This window comes from Talpa europaea, assembly GCF_964194135.1.
Source record: "Talpa europaea genome assembly, chromosome: 1".
Taxonomy (NCBI): Eukaryota; Metazoa; Chordata; class Mammalia; order Eulipotyphla; family Talpidae; genus Talpa; species Talpa europaea.
Genome location: NC_140073.1, coordinates 117,873,932 through 117,897,537, shown reverse-complemented (window position 1 = coordinate 117,897,537; position 23,606 = coordinate 117,873,932). Strand labels below are relative to the sequence as shown.

General features: G+C 35.6%; 1 protein-coding gene across 2 annotated transcripts in view; it reads left to right on the top strand.

Annotated features, from left to right (window-relative positions):
- PDE1A (phosphodiesterase 1A) overlaps positions 1-23,606 on the top strand; it is a gene marked incomplete at both ends in the record, with an annotated part of 270,162 nt that overhangs the window by 180,863 nt on the left and 65,693 nt on the right. For both annotated transcript variants that reach the window (XM_084245856.1, XM_084245855.1), the window contains one exon: positions 22,070-22,183. In XM_084245856.1, coding sequence (XP_084101982.1) covers positions 22,070-22,183 — 114 coding nt within the window. The remainder of the gene's footprint in view (positions 1-22,069; positions 22,184-23,606) is intronic.

Here is a 23,606-nt window from a genome sequence, read left to right as displayed (position 1 = left end):
ATCTTTACTTGTGATTATATTATTACTTTTATTCTACGTTAATGCCAAAAGTTGAGGGCAAAAAGTATGTAGACTATGCATATACTATGTTTGTGTGCATCCTGTGGTTTTTTTTTTTTAATAAAGCAAGTAGCTAGTATGTTCAATATTCAAAATAAAATATAACATTTAGTGATTTCCAAATCTCTTGGTGGGAAGATTATTTTAATTTACAGTCACGAAATTATGTATTTGGCTAATGTTTACCAATTTCCTTGAATCTTAAGACTGTTTACCAGTGACATTAACTAGGAATAAAATGAGAAAAACAAGGATAGAGTTAATAACTTCAGTTTAATCTTAAAACATGGAAAAATTATGACAGTTAAGGCACTGCCTTATGTAAAGGAAAGATTAAAATCTAGCAAAGAAGATTTTACATTGTCTTTATTTAAAAACAAGCACCATTCAGCTGGAAGGGATCACGCTCAGCAAAATAAGCCAGAAAGAGAAAAATACCGGATGGTCTCACTCATAGCAGGAATCTAGAAAACTTAAATAAGGGACCAGGAAAAAGAATAACTATAAGAAAGAAAATATCAAAATCAACAAACAGCTATGAACCAGAGACACGCTATGGGTTGGGGGACAGGGAAAGGGGGGATAGGGGTCAAAATAAGGGGGTTGCAATTATATGGGGAATATAAAAATAAAATTTAAAAAAATGTAAAATAAAAAACAAAACAAAACAAAAAAAGCATTCATTTTCTGTTATATATAGGTATATCAGAGAAATATGATTTTAAATTTTCTTCTAAATATTTTCTGTGTCCCCTTTAAGTTATTTCAATTTGTAATATGTATTTCTGTTAATAACATTATAATGAAATTCCATTCATATATTTATCCTCCTAAATATATTTTATGTTCATTGTAGCAGATACTGAAAATAGCAAATTAACCAATGATTCTTTAAAATTTGTGCAGTTACATGATTTTATTTTGTGTGCTAATTTTGTATTTTAATTCTCAGTCATCTAATTAAATTCTTGGTGATGTATCAGTCAGTAAAGTCCTCTCGTGCAGCTATTTGCTTAGAAATATAAATGTGATTTTGTATTTAAAAATCTCTCTCTGAATTAAGTCAAACAAACCCACCAAAAGCTATTTTCATCTTGACTGTTTCCTAAAATCCTTCATACAGTGTAAGGCTTTAAATCTTCAAACTAAAATTTGAAATCATAGATAATGGGCTTCAACAGAGCCTAATCCTTCTTGACATTAGCATGTGCCTGTGTTCTTCCATTTAACCTATTGCCTTCTTTCTGTTACTGACTGTTGAAATCCCAAACTCATGTTCCTTTCCAATCGGCCAATTTAGGACAATCAGATCACTAGCTGCCTAAACATTGGGACCTAATTCACTTGACCCTGGGAGGAAAAAAGTCATGCTTTTGATCCTGGTAATTTTTATTATTATAGAACCATCTCCTTGTACTTCTAATCCTAAGTGACATTGTCACTGGACAAAGGAGTGGGCCCGTGAGCCCTCAGCCTGATCCTTTTTCTCCCACAAAACAGGTGGATATGCCAGCAGTGTACCAGCCACGACCCACTGCTGCACTGGCAAGGAGTCAGAGGGAAGGACCAAGGGGTCCTACTCCCAGGTCAAGAAATGGGCTCTTGAAACCCTCCAGCCAAGACTGAAAAGAGAACTCCACAGAGACTCATGAAGGCACGCAAGGACTCAGGATTTTTTTGATTAGGGAAAGAGCAAGAAGAGAGTGCTCCGGAGAGATCTCTCTGGGCATGAGAAAGACTCGGGAAGTTACCGAGGTTAGGAGTTTATTATATAGGTTTTAGGAATGGGATTTGAGAACAGAGGAACTAAACTCTATTGGCTGAGAAAGAAAGGAGAGTGGGCTTGGCTGAAGTCCATTATTGATGCTGGTTGTTGGCGCCCTTCAGCTGCACCCTAGAGGTCTTGCAGGGCTCATGATCATGTTCAAGGTGAACATCTAATGGAGACCATGTGCGCACTGCTCCAGGCTGAGCCAGTCTGGTCTCAAGTCTGTGACTCCCTTTTTCTTCTGGGTCTTTTCATTCCCCTTTTCCCCATAGCAGCTAACTTGATAAACTATGGAAAGATAGTTCAGAAATGCTAAAAAAACAAACAAAAAAACCCCAAAAAACAATGAACCAAGGAAATTTATAGCAGCCTAGAGTTTACCAGGTTTTTAACACTTTGCTTACCAGCCCATGGGAACAACAAAATTCTTGCAAAACTTTTGTCCTTGATTCCTATCCCTGTCCCTATCCCTGAACCCTTCATGTCTCAGTATTATTTCTCAGTTATCACTGATGAATTGTACCATCTTTAAAATGAGATGTTAAAATAGAGTTTGATAACACACAATCTTTTAAGAGACAAGGTGCTTTTCCCAAGTGTGGGTGTGTTGCCATGGAGTCCTATCTAACCACTAATTTAATCAAAAGCATTTCCCCTTATCTGAGTTTGACTTTATAATCTTTAGATATTTGTCAAACATGCTGTTATGTTGATACACCTCAGTGTCTTTTCTTTTGGGGTCAAGACTCTTGTTTTTAGAAATGATCTATTTTACTCTAAATGGATGCAACATTTGTTCCTTTCCAGAAAAGCTTCAGATCTGTGCTTTTCCTCATTCAACTAATAGTTTCTCATCACTTGTTCTGAGTTAACTGTTGAAAAGATTTAAAAAGAAAACATTTGAGAAATAAATAATATGAAACTCAATTTATAAGTTGAAACTCAATTTATAAATGATAAATTTATCATTTATAAATGATAAATGATTTTCTTCAATCATTTTATCATTTTCTTCGATCTAAGAGTTTGTATTGTATATTTCATGAAGGCCACCATTCAGCTAAAAAGTTTGTGTATGTGTGTGAGTGTATGTATAAAACTTCATATCAAAACTCAGCAAATGTGTAGTATTTTTTACTTTGTGATCACATTTATGAATCCTTACGAATGATTGCATCAAAACTTGACAGTGAAAACATTAAGGTTTTAAGGAGAAAATATTTCTTCCCTGTAGCTTATTGGCATTGAACAATATTGAAGGTATTTGCCAAGTGTAATCTTAGTGTTATTTCCAGCTTGGTATAGAAGGAATCATTAGAATTAACTTGGTGGGCCTATTACAATTTCAAGATAAAACTAAGTGGTGTTAAGATTCTTTCTGCAACAACAGCATTCCTGCATCAAATGTGGCATTGTTCCAGATAACAGAAACTCAGTGGGGCTTATCTGCATTAGTAGTTTGAATCAGATGGGTAGAGGTGGGGTAGGGAGGGGAGGGCTCTAAGATGGTGAAACTAGTTGCTAAAGTTGCATGAAGTTGCCAAGATTGTTCCTGCCATTTTTTCCTATTGATCTTCTCCAGAGCCTCCTATGCCCCATGCAGACACCATAACAGTGGTAAAAATCACTACTTATGATGTGGGTGGAAATGATCTATGTGGTCAATAATAAACATACACAATTATAGATATCAATAATATATTGGTTTCTTTTCTTCACAATTTTAGTCTAAGGTTTGTTTCTGTGAAATTTATCAACTATCTTTAATATTAATTATTTTAAGGGCCTCCCCGGTGGCGCAGCGGTTGAGCGCTGGGTTGCGAAGCTGCCGGAGACCTCTGCGGCGCCGGTTCGATCCCCGGCTGCTCCCCGGCCACCGGAGGAGGGTCCCACATGGCGCGCAGACCTCTCCTGCCGCCCGCTGCTCCCCTCAGCAGTGTACTTTGGTCCTTCTGCCTGCTCTGCTCCCTGCTCTGCTCCCTGCTCTGGCTCTGGTGAATTCTCTCACCCTCCCGCGCTTCTGACTGTACCCAGTGCATGTATAAACAAAGAAACAAACAAATAAATAAAAAAAATATATATATTAATTATTTTAAATTAGAATATTTGGCTAATTTCTAATAATATAATAATATAGATATAGAATATTAAACAGTGGCTGTAATCTTAGAAGTTGAAGTGATTATTTGCTTGTTCACAGCATTAAAATATATCTCCCCCTTCCAGACAATATTGACATGGTAGATCAGATTGAGAGCACAGCTATCTAATCACTCATTAACAGAGGGCACTTTAAAATTTAATAACATTTTTACCACCTTGTTTGGACATACTGACATTTGTCATACTCCATTGATTTCTTCAGTTTTTTTCTGGTTGTAAAAGCACAAGGTAAATATAATGTACACTGAGTGCATTATTTTCCATTTTATAGCAACAGTATCAGCAGCAGCTGCTCAACATCTGGCTATTTCATGGGATAGTAGTTTATTGAACTCCAGATCAAGTCTTCTAGTCCATGTGGTTAGCATTCAAATAGGTTTCTTGATGTTATGTAGCTACTTTATTTGTATCATTGACTATTTGTTCCACACACTAAGGAAATGTTCTTTTGAGTACCATTAAGCTCATTATAACATTTGTCAGGGATTTTTTTTCATGGGACATTTTGAAACCTAATAGTAGAAAACCAACATCTATATTATAGAGCTTGAGAAAGTATCACACCTTCAAAAGAAAATGCTAAAGTAGTTGATGAAGACAAAAACTTAATGCTATAATTAACAATTGAAAATGACTCACGCATTTTAGATTACACAGACTCTCTTAGAATATGTCTCTGAGCATTTATAATTATAGTGTCGTGGGGGGTGGATGGAAGTAATGAAGTGGAAAATTCATAGAATTGCATTAAGTCAAGAGACTGAGTTTCTAGTTTCTATATCAAAATTAATTCTCCCTCCTCATCTACATGGACTTTCACCTACAATTCTTTATTTTCTGTTTCTCCAGTCATTCTTTATGCCCCAGAAAGTTTATTCCTACTTGGGAAAACTACTCTAATTTTTCAATAACAAATAGGTGATGCTTATTTACAGTATCCATATGATTTTCCTGCTTCATTATTATAAGTTTGTTCAAATATTTAGGTACTTCATCAAAAAGTTTTACCTTAGCTGCACCATATTATCATCTCTTAGCTGATCTAGTACATGGCAAGAAAATCCTTATTTTGAATGAATATGGCAGATTGTCACATGCATCTGTTTGTTTGTTTGTTTTTAAGATTTATTTATTTATGCAAGAACCAGGATACAGGCCAGAGGGGCGGGAGGGTGAGAAGATTCACCAGAGACAGAGCGGGGAACAGAACAGGCAGACTGATGAAATACACTGCTGAAGGGAGCAGCGGGCGAAACAGGAGAGATCTGCTGCACCATGTGGGACCCTCGCTGGCTGGCCAGGATCAAACTGGTGCTGCAGAGGCTGTGAACAGCTTCACAGCGCTGCGCTCAACCACTTGTGCCACCAGGGGAGGCCCTGCATCTGTTTTCTTTCCCCATTGTAATACCCCTAAAATTATAATTGACAAATAAACCTTATAAACCCACAAAATCAAAGAGCAGGAGAGGGCATCAAGAATAGGATATTATAATTAATTTTTGAAATATTCAAACAGGAGGAATAGTGGTGACTTTCAGAGCAGAATAGTAAAAGCAGAATGCTTAGCAGAAGAAAATAAGTAAAGTTCAAAGTTTGAGAGAAAAAGGTTCTTAATCTAGATTATTCAGCTAAGTTATCTATCAAATGGGAAGGAAGAATAAGCAACTTTAACATTCAGAGAATCAAAGTTTTCTTGGAAAATCAGAAGAATATTCTCTTTTCAGGGAGAGAAAGAATTTGGAAAAGAGGAAGCTATAGAATCCAGAAAGAAAGGATCTAGGGCCTCCCCGGTGGCGCAGCGGTTGAGCGCTGGGTTGTGAAGCTGCCCGCAGACTCTGCAGCGCCGGTTCAATCCCCAGCTGCTCCCTGGCCACTGGAGGAGGGTCCCACATGGCGCGCAGACCTCTCCTGCCGCCCACTCTCCCCTCAGCAGTGTACTTCGGTCCTTCTGCCTGCTCTGCTCCCCGCTCTGGCTCTGGTGAATTCTCTCACCCTCCTGCGCTTATGACTGTACCCAGTGCTTGTATAAATAAATAAATAAATCTAAAAAAAAAAAAAAAGAAAGGATCTAGACCTTGAAGGAGTATGGTCAAGGGAGGCCTGAGGGTAACAACTGTGCTTCAGATTTGTAGAAGGACTTAATCTAGATTGGAGCCAGAAGATAAAGAACTTCAAGATTGTCCCAAGAATAAAAGAGGAAATTACTGATTGATATTTGGCAGATGTAAGTGGGATTTGGGGAAAATCTTAAGATAGACATGGAAAATATAATGGTAGTAAAAAGTGTGGAACTTAATATCCTCAGGATTTTTTTAAATCCACAAATAAAAAATGTATTCTTCATACACTATTTGACCATGTAATGAGCATAATGTACATGACCATAAAAATGTAGACAATTATTGTTGATTAAGAATAGTATAAAATAGTATTGGGAATTTGGGGTAAGGTTAGATTGTCATTCAGACATGTAAAATATAGACATTCTCATCTACCTCCTTAAAATGGATAGATGCTATAAATTTGAAGCCCCGTAGACTACAGATTGGGAAAGCAGGATTTATCTTCTTCCAAGTGAACTCACTATGGGAAGATGAAAACAGGATTTTTGAAATTCACATTCATGAATGTACCGTCTACAAGGAAGTTTTCTTTTTCCCAGCAACTAAAACTACCTCTGTTTTGATTGGTCACTGGCTCCTCAGTGAACCCACCCTAATGAATTCTGATAGCAAGTGAATCTTTGATCTTTGATACTTGGATATAGCTCTCTAGTTCAGAGCTTACTGTGAGATTATTCTGGGAACTGAAAACCAGGTATAGCTGTTAAGTCCAAAGGGTCATGAGTATTAAATAAATGTGGAAGCAAAGATAAAATAGCCTATTTATCTTATTATGCATTTTAGAAACCACTTTGATTCTGTGGTGATGCTATGATTTGTTAGTTCCTATATATTACAATGATTTGGGTTGAGCTTGCTAAGAATTCCAGAATGATGTCTTTTTTCTCCTAATACATACACACCATTGTTGAAAATGTGCTCATTCTCTATCTAATTACAGTGAACACTGACTGTATAATAATTATATAAAATAAACAAAAAGATAACATATAGTAAAAACAGCTAAAAATAAAAATATACTTTTTTATAAATACTGCCTTTATACCCTCTTTTCATTATATGCTGGTTATTGTTTAATAGAAGAAAATTTACTAAGAACCTCTAAAAAACTATAGAAGTTTCTATTACTTGCCAAAATAGGAGGTCTGAGTTAGGAAAAAAAATAAGGTGAACCGTAGAATTTCAACTTCGTTTTTACATTAATGCTTATATTTACCACTCTGCTCATACCTTTTTAAACTGTGTTTGGTCTACTTAAAAAATTATAAGTTAAAAAAAAATTCAAGCCTTCTTGAGTTAGTAAATTCTACCAGCTTGTCCTCCCCCTCCCCTAAATTAACCATTGCTTACTTGCTATAGAGAATCGGGTTGATTTTACCATGTTAAGTCATTGTCAAGAAGTACTGACTTCTTGTCAGTTGTTACACTTGGGTCAGCATGATATACCCAAGATCAAAACTATGCATAACTGCTAAAGAATTCAAGTAATTAATCCCTCTGATAGGATAATTTTACTGCTCACTATGTCTTGAAGACTATTCTAATGCTAAATGCCTCTATCCTAGGTTACAATAAATATAATTGATGCCTTTGGTTCAGTGTTTAGGGTTAAATATATTGGAGAATAACATCAAAAGCTGATGGCCTGGGTCGGCTATTCCCCCAAATCATTAGGAATTCATGAGATTACTACTGGAAACTTTGAACTTAAAAAGACATACCTCAATTGTTTAAGTCCCTTAAATCACATCCTAACCATGTTCATTACTACATTAAACTTTGTCTTGCTGTGAGTTGGAATCTTTGTAGCAATGAAGAAATGGGTTAGGAATTGTAGATTTTCCCAAGAAATTGCCCTGTTTAATAATTATATTAAAGATGTTTTATGAAGAAATGGGTCTTCCATGTCATCATGTCCCTTGGTCAGATCACAAATGGTAAATATTTAACAGAGCACGTGGACATGATACCTGCCTAGTTCTCTGAGTTTTTTTTTTTTTTTTTAATTTAATAGACTATAACTGTAACAGGGTGGTCCCCAGGAAAGGGGGAGGTTCCAGGTTTCCTGCCCCACCCAAGGGAGGGTGGCGCTGAGCAGGGAGAGAAGAAGCTGCAGAGGAGACTGAGGAAGGAAGGAAGCAGGATAGGGAGCCAGAAGGAGCCCTGGAGGAGGCACATGGAGCAGAAAGACACATGAAGAAACTACACTTCCCTTTTGGTTGTGGACTGAGTGACACAGATGTAGATGAGAGAGCCATGGGAACGTGACAATGGCGGATTTTGTCTTGATTTTGATTTTGCTCTTTTCCTTCCAGACTTGTCTGGTTGTTTCTGATCCTTTTCTGTGGGTGCCCACTAAAAGATGCTTTAGACTTGTGGCAGGATTTGGGGCCTTGCTCTGGGCCAATCCCATTTGGATGGACTTTTACTCACGAGGGGACGTGTAACTTTGGGTATTTGATTTAGAAACTATGTTCTTTGCCTTTCCCATATTGTTTCCTAATTGTATTAAAATTCCTTCACATTAAAGTCTCATGTTTTGTGTTGATGCAGATGGCAGAACCTATTTAGAGCACGCAGGCTTGAGGGGTCTGGGGTGCCTCTCTCCCTTCCCTGTAACAAAACTAAGGATGGTACTTGCAGACACATCACAGGGACAACAGAGAGTTGAATAAGAATTACTGATTTTGTGAACCACTCTAGTGAACGGCTTTTTGATAGTTTTTCACACCATGTGATTGCTCACAGAGCAGCTTAATTTCACCTGAAACATCTGTGGAAATTCAGTAGCCGTGCATTTCAATCCAAATGGGACTGCCTTACCTCAACAAATTTGGAGGAATTTACAGAAAAGCACCTAACATGAGGTGTCCTTCTAGTATCCAACAACTCATTAGCAAGACAGTCCAGACTACTTAGAACTGCTAAAAACAAATCATGGGGAAAATTGGCCTAGGGGAGAATTTTTATTGCTTAGCACTTCATTTCATGTTTAAAATCAGAAATCCATCTTCTGAATTACTTGCCTTGCTTAGAAGCAAATAAGAAAAACAAAAATATGTGGAACATTCTGCTTGTGCATATGCAGTAGGATTATGTTGGGCTCTTGGGACAAGCTCAGTGTTTAATCTACATTTTTAATTGTCAAAACTTCAAAGAGATGAGTATAGCACTGCTGTATGGATCTGCTAGGAAGATGTTCTTTCACAAATGAGTTGATATTTGGAACATCCTTTCTAGGGCTAATTTTTACTGATTGTTCATCAGCATTCTAGGCATTCATAAGAACCATAGCTTTATTAATTTTCCTAAAAGAAACAAAAGGAATGGAAAGAAAAAAGGAAGAAAAAATTTTTCTGGTCATTACATTTATATATCTTATATTTCACATTGAATAGCCATGTATAAACTATAAACAGCAAACATTTTTATGCATGCTGAGGGTGTTGGGGAAAATTGTACAAAATTTTATTACCTTTTGTTAAAATATACTCTTCAAAAAAGTTAAATCATGAATCGTGTAAATATAAATTGAGCACATGCTGAGTTTTTTATTTATTTCATTATTAATGAAATCAATAAGAAGTTAGTACCAATTCAAAAAAGCACTTAAGAAAATAGTGCTATATGCATTGATAGTTCTGTTAAGATCAAGGTTAAATACACAACTGGCTAATGTCTACCAAGGTCATAAACTTGTTAGATTTTTTGTCTAACCAGATGAAAATTACTTTTGTTTCTAGCAGATAAAAATGTTAAAGTATGATGAACAAGTGACTTCGCTAACTCTGGGTCCTTTCAGCAATAGCGAACAGCGAGGTGAAATAATGCATTCCTCTAGATAACCCTTGGTTGGCCTTTGCTCCAATAGGACAAAGAGAACATGACACCCATATTTCTGCCTTATTTCCAAATCTCTATTTTTTGACACTTTCTGGCTACCATGCATTATGGTTCAGAGACTATTAGCTCTTAGATCTCCGTCCTATCCATGTTCTCGTTTGTGTCACTACAGCTGTGTTAGCTGACATCTGGCTGGATTTAACCTATGGAAGATACTTTCACTCTACTGCAGGATAAGTGAGGAAGAAGGAAAAAACATCAGGGTATTTCTCTTCCTCTGCCCTTTCTTGCATCAATCGTGTATTTTCTGTGACTCTGGATGTCCCTGAACAGGCCCACGGGTGCTTCTCTCTTTTATGGGAACCCCCAAATCTCCTGGGAACTATGGACCCTGTCTCTTTCCTTTGACCCTACAAAAACTTCCTACAGTTGTTTACTTAAAGGGATTCATTTTTAAATTTTCAGAGTTGTTTTGTTTTCCTAGTTAGAACAGATCTAATTCACTTGGGAGTATTCAGTTTATTATTTTTTTATTCCTATTGTCAAGCTGTACTAAATTTGGTACTCAGTGATGATGCAGTCTCACAATTACTTATGTCAATATAATATTCTTAAGCTCTCCTAAAGAAAGAATTATTTCTAATGATCTTAAAAGATCATGTAAATAAAAGTGACACTTCTGCAGAGGAAGAAGAAATTCTGTATCATCAAAAGTAAGGTTTTTTGTCATCCAATTTTAGTGGAATCTTGAAATCCAGAGTATTCACTTATACATGGGGGGCGGGAGGGGAGAGCAAAAGAGGGACAGAGGGAGAGAAGGGGAGAAGAAGAAGAGGCGGGAGAAAAGGATGGGGGAGAGGATCATTAAAATTAGAAGTCTGAAATAATTTTTCTGATACATAAAACAGCCTCACAATTAAAGCCATGTTCTTAGTCAATTAATTTGACTTAATTTGGTTGATTATGTCCATAAAATTGTATCTCCACAGGAGGATCAATCTGTCAAAACTCTACTTTAATGATTCCAATTTTCCTATCTGAGTATCAAGAGCAGAGAAGGACTGCTTTATTTTGTGACTCTCTGATAGGATTTGGATAGTATCTATCTGGAAATATTTCTGCTTATTAGGTTTACTTATGTTGTGTAATCTATTATAATTGGAAAAATTCCATGTTAGCTTTTCTTTCCATAGTTTTATTTTTTGTGTGCATATTTTTTTAAAATCTATTTTTAAATGATTTTCCTTCACTGCTAGTGTATTTTTAAAGCCTGTTGGTACATCGTACTGCATTAATTAAGAGTAAATGTCCCAAGCCCACTTTTAAACATTCCTTTGTTATTTTTGGTGGAACTAGCACTGAGATTGCTTTACTTAGAAAATATAGTAATGGACTGTTGCCTTTTAGACCCTTTTTGCTTCAGGAGTATCCCAGTTTCATGGTGTTCCTTGCTCAACCAACCTATTGTCTATTCACTTTCATTCTTTATAAACCAACCTTTAATTAGACTTTTGCAGCATTCCTCAATATTACTTTCCCCCTTTCTTAACTTGCAAAATATGTGTTAAATTCATTCATCGTAGTTCACAATACTCATATGTTATACTACTTCCCCATATCTTCCTTTCTCTTTTCACATAAAATATATTTCCTTTGTGTGTCTGCCTCATATCAGAAATATACGTGGCTGCTTTCAGTCTAATAATGAATATGGAACATGAAATGAACAGTGTGTATTTAATTGTCCTGTAAATTTTTTTCCCTTAGCTGTATTATGTTTCTAAAATAGTGTAAAACAACTGGACTTCAACATTATCATCAGCTCATGATCAAAATACTTTGTACCTTTCAAAGTCTCTTTGCTTCCAAGTCAAGATGCATTTTGACATCTTGTTATTTTTCAGTCATTTAAATTTATCATGGTTAATGATTCCAAAACTACCAAGTAAAGGATCTGACATCTAAGTTAAGTCACTTGTCTTATGAACAATAAATTGAACATTCTACTTTCATAGCCAATTATGTCATTAAAATTCTTATAACCAAAACCCAGCAATTTTCCAGAAGCAAATAATCTCCTTTCTTTATTATTTTTTAGTTCTTCCTTCTTCTTCTTCTTCTTTTTTTTTTTTTTTTTGAAGATTTATTTATTTATTTATACAAGCACTGGGTATAGTCAGAAGCATGGGAGGGTGAGAGAATTCACCAGAGCCAGAGTGGAGAGCAGAACAGGCAGATTGATGAAGTACACTGCTGAGGGGAGCAGCGGGCAGCAGGAGGTCTGCACGCTATGTGGGACCCTCTCCCTGCAGCCAGGGATCGAACCGACGCTGCAGAGGCTGCGAGCAGCTTCGCAAGCCAGTGCTCAACCACTGCGCCACCGGGGAGGCCCTAGTTCTTCCTTCTTTAGCATATTTCCAAGTAATGTGCTTTTATAATTTCTTGATTTACCAATTTCAAACTTTATCAATTGACGTTCATCATAATTAATAGAGGAAATAGTTCTCCTCTCTTAACTTCATCAACTTCCTTGCCCTCATTTTTCTCAAAAGGGTTACATTATATTTTATGTTATTTAAAGTCACTAGTGTTTATTGCAATGAGGTTTGGAAATATTCACTTGTCAATAGAATAGTCTCCATCAAATTATTGTTTCCTATCTTGTATATTTTTTTTTGCCTTGCTTTCATAGTTATTGAATACATACATATATACTAATTTATGAATGTACAATTGATCTGTCAAAATGAAGTTCCAAACATTCAATCTGTTCCATTGTCCACCCGTTCCTTCCCCCCGCAACCCCCGAAACTCCTCTCCTACTTCCTTTCCTCTGCACTCCTGCTTTAATCTATACTAGCGAATTCCTTCAACGGGCAGATATCTCTTATTTTTAGACTTCCCTTCTTTACTTACCAGGATTGGGTTTCCTGTTATATTCTTGTTTTGGTCAAATTCATCCCTTGGGGTCTTCCTGACAAAAGAGTGCATGTATAGTCAAATTTTTTGAAGTCCAGTATTTGAAAATGACTTTCTTCTATTTCCAAGTTGATTAGTAGTTTGACTGAGTGTAGAATTCTAGGTCCGCCCAGGACCAGCCACGTAATGTACAGAGCCCATTGAAAAATGAATTATGAAATCTCTTATTCAAAAATTATTAAGAACTTTAAAGTAGTGACAACAGAGAACTAAACCAAAGATGAACCTTTAAGAACAAGCTTTTAAGTAACTACCAGGCTGTATGTCCATAAAACTGACCCTGTTGGGCTTTTTCAAGCTGGAGTTTCTTAGTCCTGGGAAAACAACGTGTTAAAATAATTTCCTGTATTTCCAATGTGTGGAACTTTACTTATCTGGATATTAGGTCTCCTGAACTGGTTCTCTAATTATTTTATCTTTATTATTCTGTTATTTATCTTGCTGCCCTTTTGCCACTTTATGTGATTTATTTCCTCCCTCTTCTATTGACATTTTATGTAAATTATTAATGCTAAATTCTAAGATCTATTTTATTACCATTCATTTCTATTTTTTAGAATAGTAGCATTGGGCCGCCCCGGTGGCACAGAGGGTTGAGCGCTGCGCTGTGACACTGTCTGCAGCCTCTGCAGCTTGGGTTTGATTCCCTGCTCCCCTCAGCAGTGTCTTCGGTCCGTCTGCCTGCTCTGCTCTGGGCTTTGTCTCTGATGAATTCTGTCACCCTTCTGTGCCTCTGACCTGTACCCCAGTTCTTGTATATATAAATAAATAAATAAATCTTAAAAAATTAAAATAAAATAGTAGCATTGTGTTCTTGTTCATAGAAGAATCTTCTCATAGTTTTTTAAAAATATTTTTCTTTGTTCTCTCTGTTATATCTGTTTCCTCCAAGTTTCTTCATGTTGTTTATATTCATCTCTTTCATGTTGGAGAATTACCTTCAATGCCTGCTTACCACTGACAGACCATTAATATTAAAAAGTGAGCCCCATAAAGTGATTAGAATCTCTATGCAAAGATAGTGCTGTCACCTGCTGGGATTCACTGAGAGGTGAGCAAACATTGAAGAGTTTGTTTCCAAAATTTCATTTCCCTGAGGCAGTTTAGTCTCTCCTGCAGTGAATTCCCCCCATTTCCATTCTGTAAATTGGTAGGAAAAAAGGAACCTGAGGTATCATCACTCAGTGTGTTGACTTTCATTTAATCCCCCGTCTTCAATCTGGCAGTTACTCCTACCTTGTTTCTGGGTTCGCTCTGGGCGTAGGTAAGAATAGTTCCCCACTACCTGAGATGGGGAAAGAAACTTGAAAGCTCTGAAAAGATTTTTACCCTCCTGTTTTGAGTCTGAAGACAGATCCAGCATAAGTTCTGTGGTGTGTCTAGCTGTTTAGCTGTTCTGAGGTTCTGTGGGGATTTTCTTTCTTTATAATCACCCTTTGAGTTTATTTCTTTCCTGATTTCTCCTATGTTAGCTCTCATTTTTCACTATTTACTTTTACAAAAAATGTTTTAAACTTTTACCTGCCAAAATCTTTTTTGCTCGTTCTCTTTATAGCTTTTTAACTATTTTTGGCAATATTTATGAAGTCCCAGGCGTGAACAGTAATAAGTGTATTTTTTTAACACACAGGGATCTAATGCAAATGATAAATCTCCTTTTGTGTATTTCTCTTTAAATTTTTAAAATTTTACCATAGATTCCCTGACCCAGCCCTCCCCCATAAACACACCTTTCAAGAGTCAGCCTGAAAGGGGAAATTTGGTTTCCTGGTTCTCCTGAGTTTCCTGTGAAACAGCTGATCCTCAGCATTTTGTGTAACTTCATGTTTCCTGGTCTTTTGGAGCCAGAACTCACTTTGATGATGATCCTACAGAAAACAAGAAGCAACTCTCTTGTCAGTGTGTTGTCACTGTGTTGCTCACTGTTTTGCTGTTATTCTTCATGAACACCAGAGAAAAGGTGACTGTAAGTAGAGTGAATCCCCACTGCCACTGAAGGCCTATCTCTGGATAAGACTGTAGTGAAGGTCTCTAGTATGAGGGAATAGCATTGTAGGAGTTTCAGTAGAAGGTAGAGTCAATAGAGGGAATAGCATTGTAGGAGTTTCAGTAGATGGCAGAGTCAAAATTGGTAATTGATGAATAATTAATAGATAGTATTATTTATAACTATGGGGTAAATGTTGGAAACCATGATATATAAATAGGAGTCCAGGGATGAGTTATCCCTGATGAGAAAGACAAAATTGGGTTGGAGAGAGAGGAAGAGGGAGAGATTGAGAGTATCAGGGTACCTGACGGGTGGTGATCCTTGAGGGAGAAGAGAATAATAATACACTGGTTTCTCTTTTGTAAAACCAACTAGGCACCTAATGTAATTTCTAAAGTTCCCATCATAGGGCAAGGAATAGAACTTTAGAGTATTTGAGCTTCAGAATACTTGAAGTACACTTGATTATGAAAAGTACTTCAGTAGAGTGAATCTGGAGGGACTAGTGAAAGGCATTTAACAGAGAATGACTACCTGAGCTCAGTGCTAAAAATGAATTTTTCAAGGTCCAAGAGATTGACATAAGATGTTAAATTGTTCTTCAGTGTCTTCTGTCGTCTGTATGTATATCCAATTCCTAACCTGTCTTTCCTGGTTTAAATAAATGCTGTACACCAGGTGAAGGTCACTAATATTTCTTCATTTATATATATGAAAAATATTTATGAAATATATGTAAATGCAAGTATCTTTATATATTTAATATATTCAACTCATTTAATACATATTTTATATACAAAATAATATTTACAAATAAATTTTGTGTTTTATAATTATAAGTATATTCAAATCTATCATGTAGATGAAATATACATGTATTTAAGTATACATATTTCCTTAAATATATAACACTTGAATGAAAATCCTTGAACCTGAATAGCCTAAAGTGTTTCAGAGGAGTAACAGTAAACAGGTACAAATGAGTTGCTCCCTATTTATGTTGAATATGGTCTTACTGGGTTGTTGGTTTTTTTTTTTTTTTTTGTCTCCATGGAGACAAAAAAAAATGATCTTGAAAGAATTTCTAACTATATGAGTGTTTATATCTTTGTACTTCAGAGGAATTCTTCAACATGTAGAGAATTATGTAATGACTATTTTTATGATAAAAAGTTAATACTTCTTGAAGTAAGTTGATAGATAGTTTACCTAAATTGTGATTTTGGGAGAAGGACATAATTGTATACGTTGTTGTACCTAAAAAATAGTTTTCCATCACATATTCTCCACCTCAGTAGGATTATTTTGCTCTTTAAATACAAAATCTAAACAAATTTTGAAGGATAATATTACTTGCCATACTATTGATGCCATTTTTTTAAATACCAATTGTTCTGGAAATTATCTATCTTATAAAGGTAACATTTGCTTTTGTGAAACAAAAATGTTTCTAAAAGACTTTAAATTTATAAACCTTGCTTCATAGACTAAGGTAAGGATTTAGTTGCCTAAGCATTGAACTGCAAAGTAAGTATGACAATTGCATTAGATAATGGCCTGCTTCAGAGTGAAGCAGTTTACAGAAAATGAGACAGTTACTTTGTTCTGACAGTCCATATTTGCGTGTTTTTGTACACTCCTGTGCATGGCCACATTTTATGAGGGCATTATTAGGAATATAATGATTATCAAATGATTTTTTAGAATTTCACATATTAATTTATTTATTATTCATGCTCTATAGCATTAGAGATTCTGAGAATATATTTAGTTGTATAGCTAGTTTTCTTGCAATATGGGTCATGTAGCAGTATCATAGAATTTTAGAGTATTTGAGCTTAAGAATACTTGAAGTATACTTGATTATGAAAAGTACTTCATTTTATATTGTGCTTTTTTTTTTCATTTCAATACTGGCAGTTCTATATTTGAATAAAAAATATTCAATCATTCTCTACATAGTTCAGTACTCTTTGTTCAAAGGTAGAAATTGTTTCTCCTTTGTCACTGCTTGATTGAATCAGACACAATCAATTATTTTCAAAGATGATGTTTCTATTTTCATTTTTGTCTTCTTTAAGTGTTCTGATCATCAAAAGATAAGAAAAGAAGTCCACCCAAAATGCTAAACGTATCAAAGTGTGTTCAGTATGTAATATTTAGTCTTATTTTAAAAGTTGTGAGTTATCAAAGATTACTGTCTTTTTTTCTATTAATCTTTTTAATTTTCAAAGCTTACTCTCATTCTCTGAGAAAATGACATTAAGAGTTAATGTTGCTTTAGACTTTTTTCCCCTAGCTTTGATAGCATATATTAGAATTTCAGGTATTTTAATAAAACTCTTAAAAAATAAAAAATATGTAACAGAAGCATCTATTTTGGCATGTATCAATTTTCCATCTCAAATTTCTGATTATATTTTACCTTGTAATTTATAATTTGATAAATTAGGGCATTTGTATACATCAATAAGAATATCACCACAATTAAGAAAATCAATATTTCCTCAAAAGCTTCCTGGAGTCACTTGTCATCACTCCTTCTCCTCCATGATCCTTAACTCCTCCATTCCCAGGGCAACCACTGGTCTGTTTCCTGACACTATAAGCATACTTTGCATTTTCTTGAATTTCATATAAATGGAATTATACAGAATGTGCTCTAAGTTCATTCATTATGTCGTAGCAATGTGGTACCCAAACTCCCTGCCCTGTAACAGTATGGCTAAAGGAATGACTAGATAGCCCCCCAACAGAGAAGGTAATTTAAATCAAAGAACCAAGCAGGCCCATCCATTAATCACACTTAAAGTTTATTCAGGGCAACTTTCACATAGATGTCCTTGAACCGGAACTTGTAGACACAACATTGGTTCCATGTGTGAGCCACAGCTCTCTTCTCACCGATGTCTTTTTATATCCTACTTATTATATGGGAGCTTTCTTGTGTAAGACCAGTGATGCCAAGTGTCAAGGGGGAAATGTCACAGGCATTTTTGTTCTACTAAGATTAATAGAGTTGTGTGCAGATCATGAGTACAATTTAATGCACATGAAAGAAACAGCAGGGAAATTGTCTTCCCAGGGCATTACTGGTCACAGGATTAAGACAGTATCAAGACAAGATGGAGTCACTTCAGTTTTCCCACAATCAGCATCACTATTTGAGATTTAGTCATGTCATTTTGTGTATCAATAGTTTATTCATTTTATTGCTGAGTATAAGGTCTTTGGAAGTTATACTCAGTTGGTTTTCACACTTACCTTTTTATGACTATTTGGGTTGTTATTAGTTTTAGGCTATTGCAAAAAAAAAAAAAGGCCATTCACCTACAATCTTAATATGGAAATCTATTTCCCTTCTCTCCACCAAAAATAGAATGGTTGAATCATATGGTAGATACATGGTTAATTTTTTAAGAAACTATTTTCCAAAGTGATTGTACCTGTTTACATTCCTAACAACAGTGTACTATAGTTTCAGTTGCTTCATATCTTTGCCAATATTTGGTGTGATCAACTATTTTAATTTTAGCCAATCTACTGATGTTCGATTATATAATTTGAATTTTTCTAATGACTAATGACTCTGAGCATTTTTCATGTTTGTCATGAATCTTTTGTAGATTTTGTGCTGCATCATTTGTCCTGGTATTATGGAGTTTTGCAAATTCTGTATGTGTTTCGGGATACAAATCCTTTATCAGATTTATATTAGCAAATATTTCCTACCAGCATTTGAATTCTTTAAAGAATGGAAGTTAATATTGATCAAGTTCAACTTATTATTTTTATAGCATTTTTGGTTGACTAAAGATCACAAATATGTTCTATCTTTTCTTCTATGTTTACAGTTTTAGGATATACATTTATCTGTGATCCATGTAGGTATCCAAGTTCCTTTTACATATCGATGTTTTCACTGATCCAGAAATATTTGTTGTAAGGCTGTTTTTTTTTCAACTAAATTATCTTGACACCTTTTTCAAAAATATAAATTAACTATATATTTGCACACATCTTTCTAGATGTCATATTCTCTGTTATTGATCTATCAATGACCTATCTTCATGCTAATAATGCACTGTAGTATATTAAGTTATTTATACTGTACCAATTATGGTATCTTTAAAATAAGTCTTGAAATCTGGTAGTATAAATCCTCCAGCTGTATTCTTTTGTTAAATTTGTTTTGACCATTCTAGGTCCTTTGCATTTCTGCATGAACTTTAGATTTAACATGTCAATAAATACAACAAAAAATAAACCTACTGAGATATTCACTGGAATTGATTGAATTTTGTAGATCAATTTGTGGAGAACTGATGCATTAACAATATTGTCTTTCAATCCATCAACAAGATATTTCTCTCCATTTATTTAGATATGCTGTTGATCTGTCAGCAATACTTTACAATTTTCAAAGTATTGAGCTTGTCCATATTTTGTCAGATTTATATCTAAAATTTTCATACTTTTGATGAAAATTTTATAGTAAAGGATACAGCTATTGTAAAAGATATTACTTTTATCTCAATATCAGATTGTCATTACTATTACATAGAAATGATATTGATTGTATATCTGGTTTTCTATATTGCAAACTTGTTAAAATCATTTATCATTTTTAATAACTTGGTAAATTTCATCAGATTTTCAACTTATATATTAATATTTGTTGTAAAATATTAGAGCCTCTTGAGATCCAAATTTCTTCAGGTGTGATCTATGAAGGAATAACTTCCCTGGTAACACCTGTAGGCTGCCATGAATTAGAAAGTGTACCTGTAGACTCCTCAGGGAGTCCTCTCTCATTTTGGGGATGTCTCCATTCTGGAGTTATTTACATTGAGTTATTTCTCATTCATTTGACTTATCAGTTAGGACTGGGGTCAGCCGCGGATTAAAAAAAATCTCAAAATAATAGTTGCTTAAACACAAAATTTTTGCATTTGCATATGCAGTAAATCCAGAAGCGGGTGATTTCAGACAGGTGGAGTCACTGTCTAGGATCCAGGCTACTTCATCTTCCTTCTATGTCACCCTTCATGGGTGGCATTCTAGTGCCACACCACTTTAAGTTCCAGGATGACAGCTGCGCCTTCAGACAGCTCCACTGCATTCCAGGCAGTAGGAATGGCAAGAGATAAAAGAGAATTTCCAACTGAGTTAGCCCTCTTCAAAATAATTGTTTTGAAAAATCTTACTCAACAACTTCAACTTATTTTTATTGGCCAGAATTTAGTCAGAAGACTATAGCTAATTTTTTAAGTGAGCCTGGAAAATGTAGGGTTTTTTTAGTGGGAAAAATTGGTAACAAATAAAATAAGTTTCAGTTATTTCTAAAGTAGGGGAAGCAACCATCTTGATGTGCTTATTGTTTTTAAAACCATATCATGCAACTCAAGTAATTTTCACAAGTAGTATACTTGAATGGTGTATTTTTAAGTCTGTGCAGAACTGTGTAGGGGCAGGATGACACAGGGTAGATTTTCTATGATCCGAACAGCTGGGGTGAAGGAGGAGAGAGTCCTGGAGCACTCAGGGATTTTCAGGCTTTTAATGGGTTTTTACAGGGTAAGCAGCAGGCAGAGGTGCTGGGGGGATGGGAGGCTGGCCAACCTCCCAGCTCCCAGCAAGTCTTCACTCTTTCTGGGCCCTCTGGCATTCTCTGGTGATCTCTGCTTCTCTTTTGCTCTCTCTGTCACTCTTATTCTCTCTGCTTCTCTGCTTCTGCTGGCATCCCGTGATGCCACCCTTATAAGCCCAGTATGAGCCCAGGTGAATCCCATCTACATATGCCCAGACCCTATTCCAGGTGCCCGCCATCAGGCATGCATTCAGGACCACAGGGTTCCATCATCAATCCTAATGGCAGGAGGGCAGAAAAGCCTGATGCTTTTTTACCTTACCCTACAAGCTGTGAAACTCTTTTATTGTCACACAGGAAGACGTTTTAGTAAGTATAATGTGTTTGATAATAAGCTTTTAAATAATCTGAAAACATTCTATAGGTTGCTCCATTTTCATCACATTCTGATTTTAGGCAAACCTCAAAGCCAGGCTTAATTTTTTTCTTTTTAAGTAAACTGACTTTGTTGTTGTTTTTGTTTTACTTACCTGTTTATATACTAACAGCATATTTACTAGTAGATAAACTATATTTTGCAATATTGTTGTCTGCTAATGCTTTTATCAATCAAAAGTATATGTACAAAACAGCATTTGTAGCTTCATGAACAGAAGTTTTAATCTGGGTTTGTTTTTTTTCCTTGGAGAAATAGTGTTTCTATGGATGAAGGAATGTCAAATACCCTTGCCAAAATTTTTAACATGTCTTTTACCCTAATCCTTGATATTAAAAATTATCCAAAATAAATTTTCAAGGAATCTGCTACATCATCTATAAAATAGTGAGTAAGGTAGAATTACTTCATTCCTTCTGAAATAGCCTTTGTTCAGGAGTGAAAAGAAATTCTGCTGCTAAGGTAGAAAAATAGACAAATTTTCTGCATCTTACTGATCTGTGGTATGTAGAGAGTGAGGGACACACGTTCCTTTTCCACCTACTATAGGCAGTATCTTCAAACATATGTTCTTAGTCTATGCCCACTCAAAATCACCAATAATCTCCCACCATAGTCCATTGAACCTCTTCCTCTTTTGCTCCCATCTTCCCAAATATTTTTTTCTTAATCTTGATATAGTGCCTTGGAAATTCTGTGTTTCATTTTCATTTCTATTGACATATATATAGTGAATAGTTGATGTAGTTGCAGTCAAAAGAACACCCTTTAAATGTTCTCTTAGTGCCAACTCTGAAGCAGAACAACCATTGAATAAATTCTAGTGTTAAAATATGCTTTTATAAATATGTTTATATTGTTTTGAATTTTCAGGAAGACTATTCTTGAAATATGGTGCCCAAGCTGGCGACCCATAATTCTATCACTATTGAGAGGTGAATATAATTTCAAATAGTTGCTTAGGTGATGAAGACTTAATTATAATAAGTCTAAAAATATTTCTATTTGATGACCTAGAAAGATATGTTAATTTTTTTCCTTGATTTCTTCATATAATATTACTTTTACACATAGTCACAATAAATCTCTATTTCTCTTTTGCTACTATTTGAAATAGACTAAGATGCTTAGTGAAGCAGCTGGAAAAAGGTGATGTAAATGTCGTGGACTTAAAGAAGAACATTGAATATGCAGCATCTGTGTTGGAAGCCGTTTATATTGATGAGACAAGGTAAGTTTTACCTCTTTTTTTTGTCTTTGCCTCTTGTCCCTTTGTTCCTCTTTCCTGACTGTTTTTTTTTTTAAATAATCTCATACATGTATTTAGTATATCTTGTTATGAAACCAAAGTAAAAATCTTGTTAAAATTTAAAAGGTGCTTTTCCATGTAGCTACTTAATTGGACTATCGTTTATTTTAAAAGTACACATTTTAATTCAAATGCCTTGATATCAAAAATAGTCAAACAATAAAGTCATAAAATGGAAAATGAAAGTCTCTTCTCTTCCTACCCTTTCCTTAGACCCAGATTTTTAAATGTCAGAGACAGATGTAGGCTTATACTGGTTTTCACAGATAGAATGATGTTCCGATTGTCACAGATTTCAGAGTTCCTTCTGAGAAAATAGGTGTCTTATGACCACACATTCTCATGAAAAGTATCTATCAGTCCCTTTGTGCAGGACTTGTGAAGGGGCAGCTCCAGATGTGTTTTTAATCATCTAAATCTAACCTCTTAATTAGTGGAGTCATAAGGAGATTAGGAAGCAAGGGATGTTGCCTGGAGCTGTTACTCTTATCCAGGTGATTTTTCTTCTAGGGGTCATTTAGCAGTGACTGGAGCTATCTGGGCTTCAGTTAAGGGTGTGTGCTGCTGTTATCTGCTGGGTGGAGTGTTGTCATGCTGCTAAATGTCCTGCAATGCACAGGCAAATCTTCACAACAAAGAATGATCCTGCCTCAAAGATCAGTAATGTGGAGATTAAGAAACCCACTCTAAGGGGAAAACTGCACCATCTCTTTCCTCTTTAAGGGGGTGCTTACCTCTGACCTGATATCAGGTCACCTGAGAAACCTGGTGCTAACAGAAGACTCAGTGGGGTCTGATCTGACAGTCCTTGGAAGATGTAAACAGTGTCTCCTGGCATTTAAAGCGCACTGAGACTGGTTCCTGAATCTCCTATCAAAAAAGATAAAGATGGCTGACTGATTAAGATTGCCTGTGAATGTAGAGATTCAAAGGCCTCTGGAGGGAGAAACATGCACTTCCAGAGTGTAGCATAGAACAGCTGCTGAGTTTTTTCAAAGTCACAAGGCAAGTGAAGTAGAGGTCTCCTGACGGGATTAACCAAAGAATTCTGGTTTCAGAAGGTGAAAAACAGGCTGCAGGAGCTAATTGTTGATATCAGAGCCAAGAGAAGAATGATAAAATTTCAGCCCTATCATTAGAGAATGTTTAATGCTTGAGGTGCCCTCTGGGTGTAGTAAATTGTTGCTGAAGGATGCATAAAAGCTCCCAAGGAGAACAACAACAGCAACAAAAAACCTAGCATCTGGGTATTTGTCATGAAAATGACAGCAAAAAATACCAGGCTAGTAAGACCTTTCGGCCCTTATTATCTTCCACCTCCCCTGGAAACATTACTGAACAATGA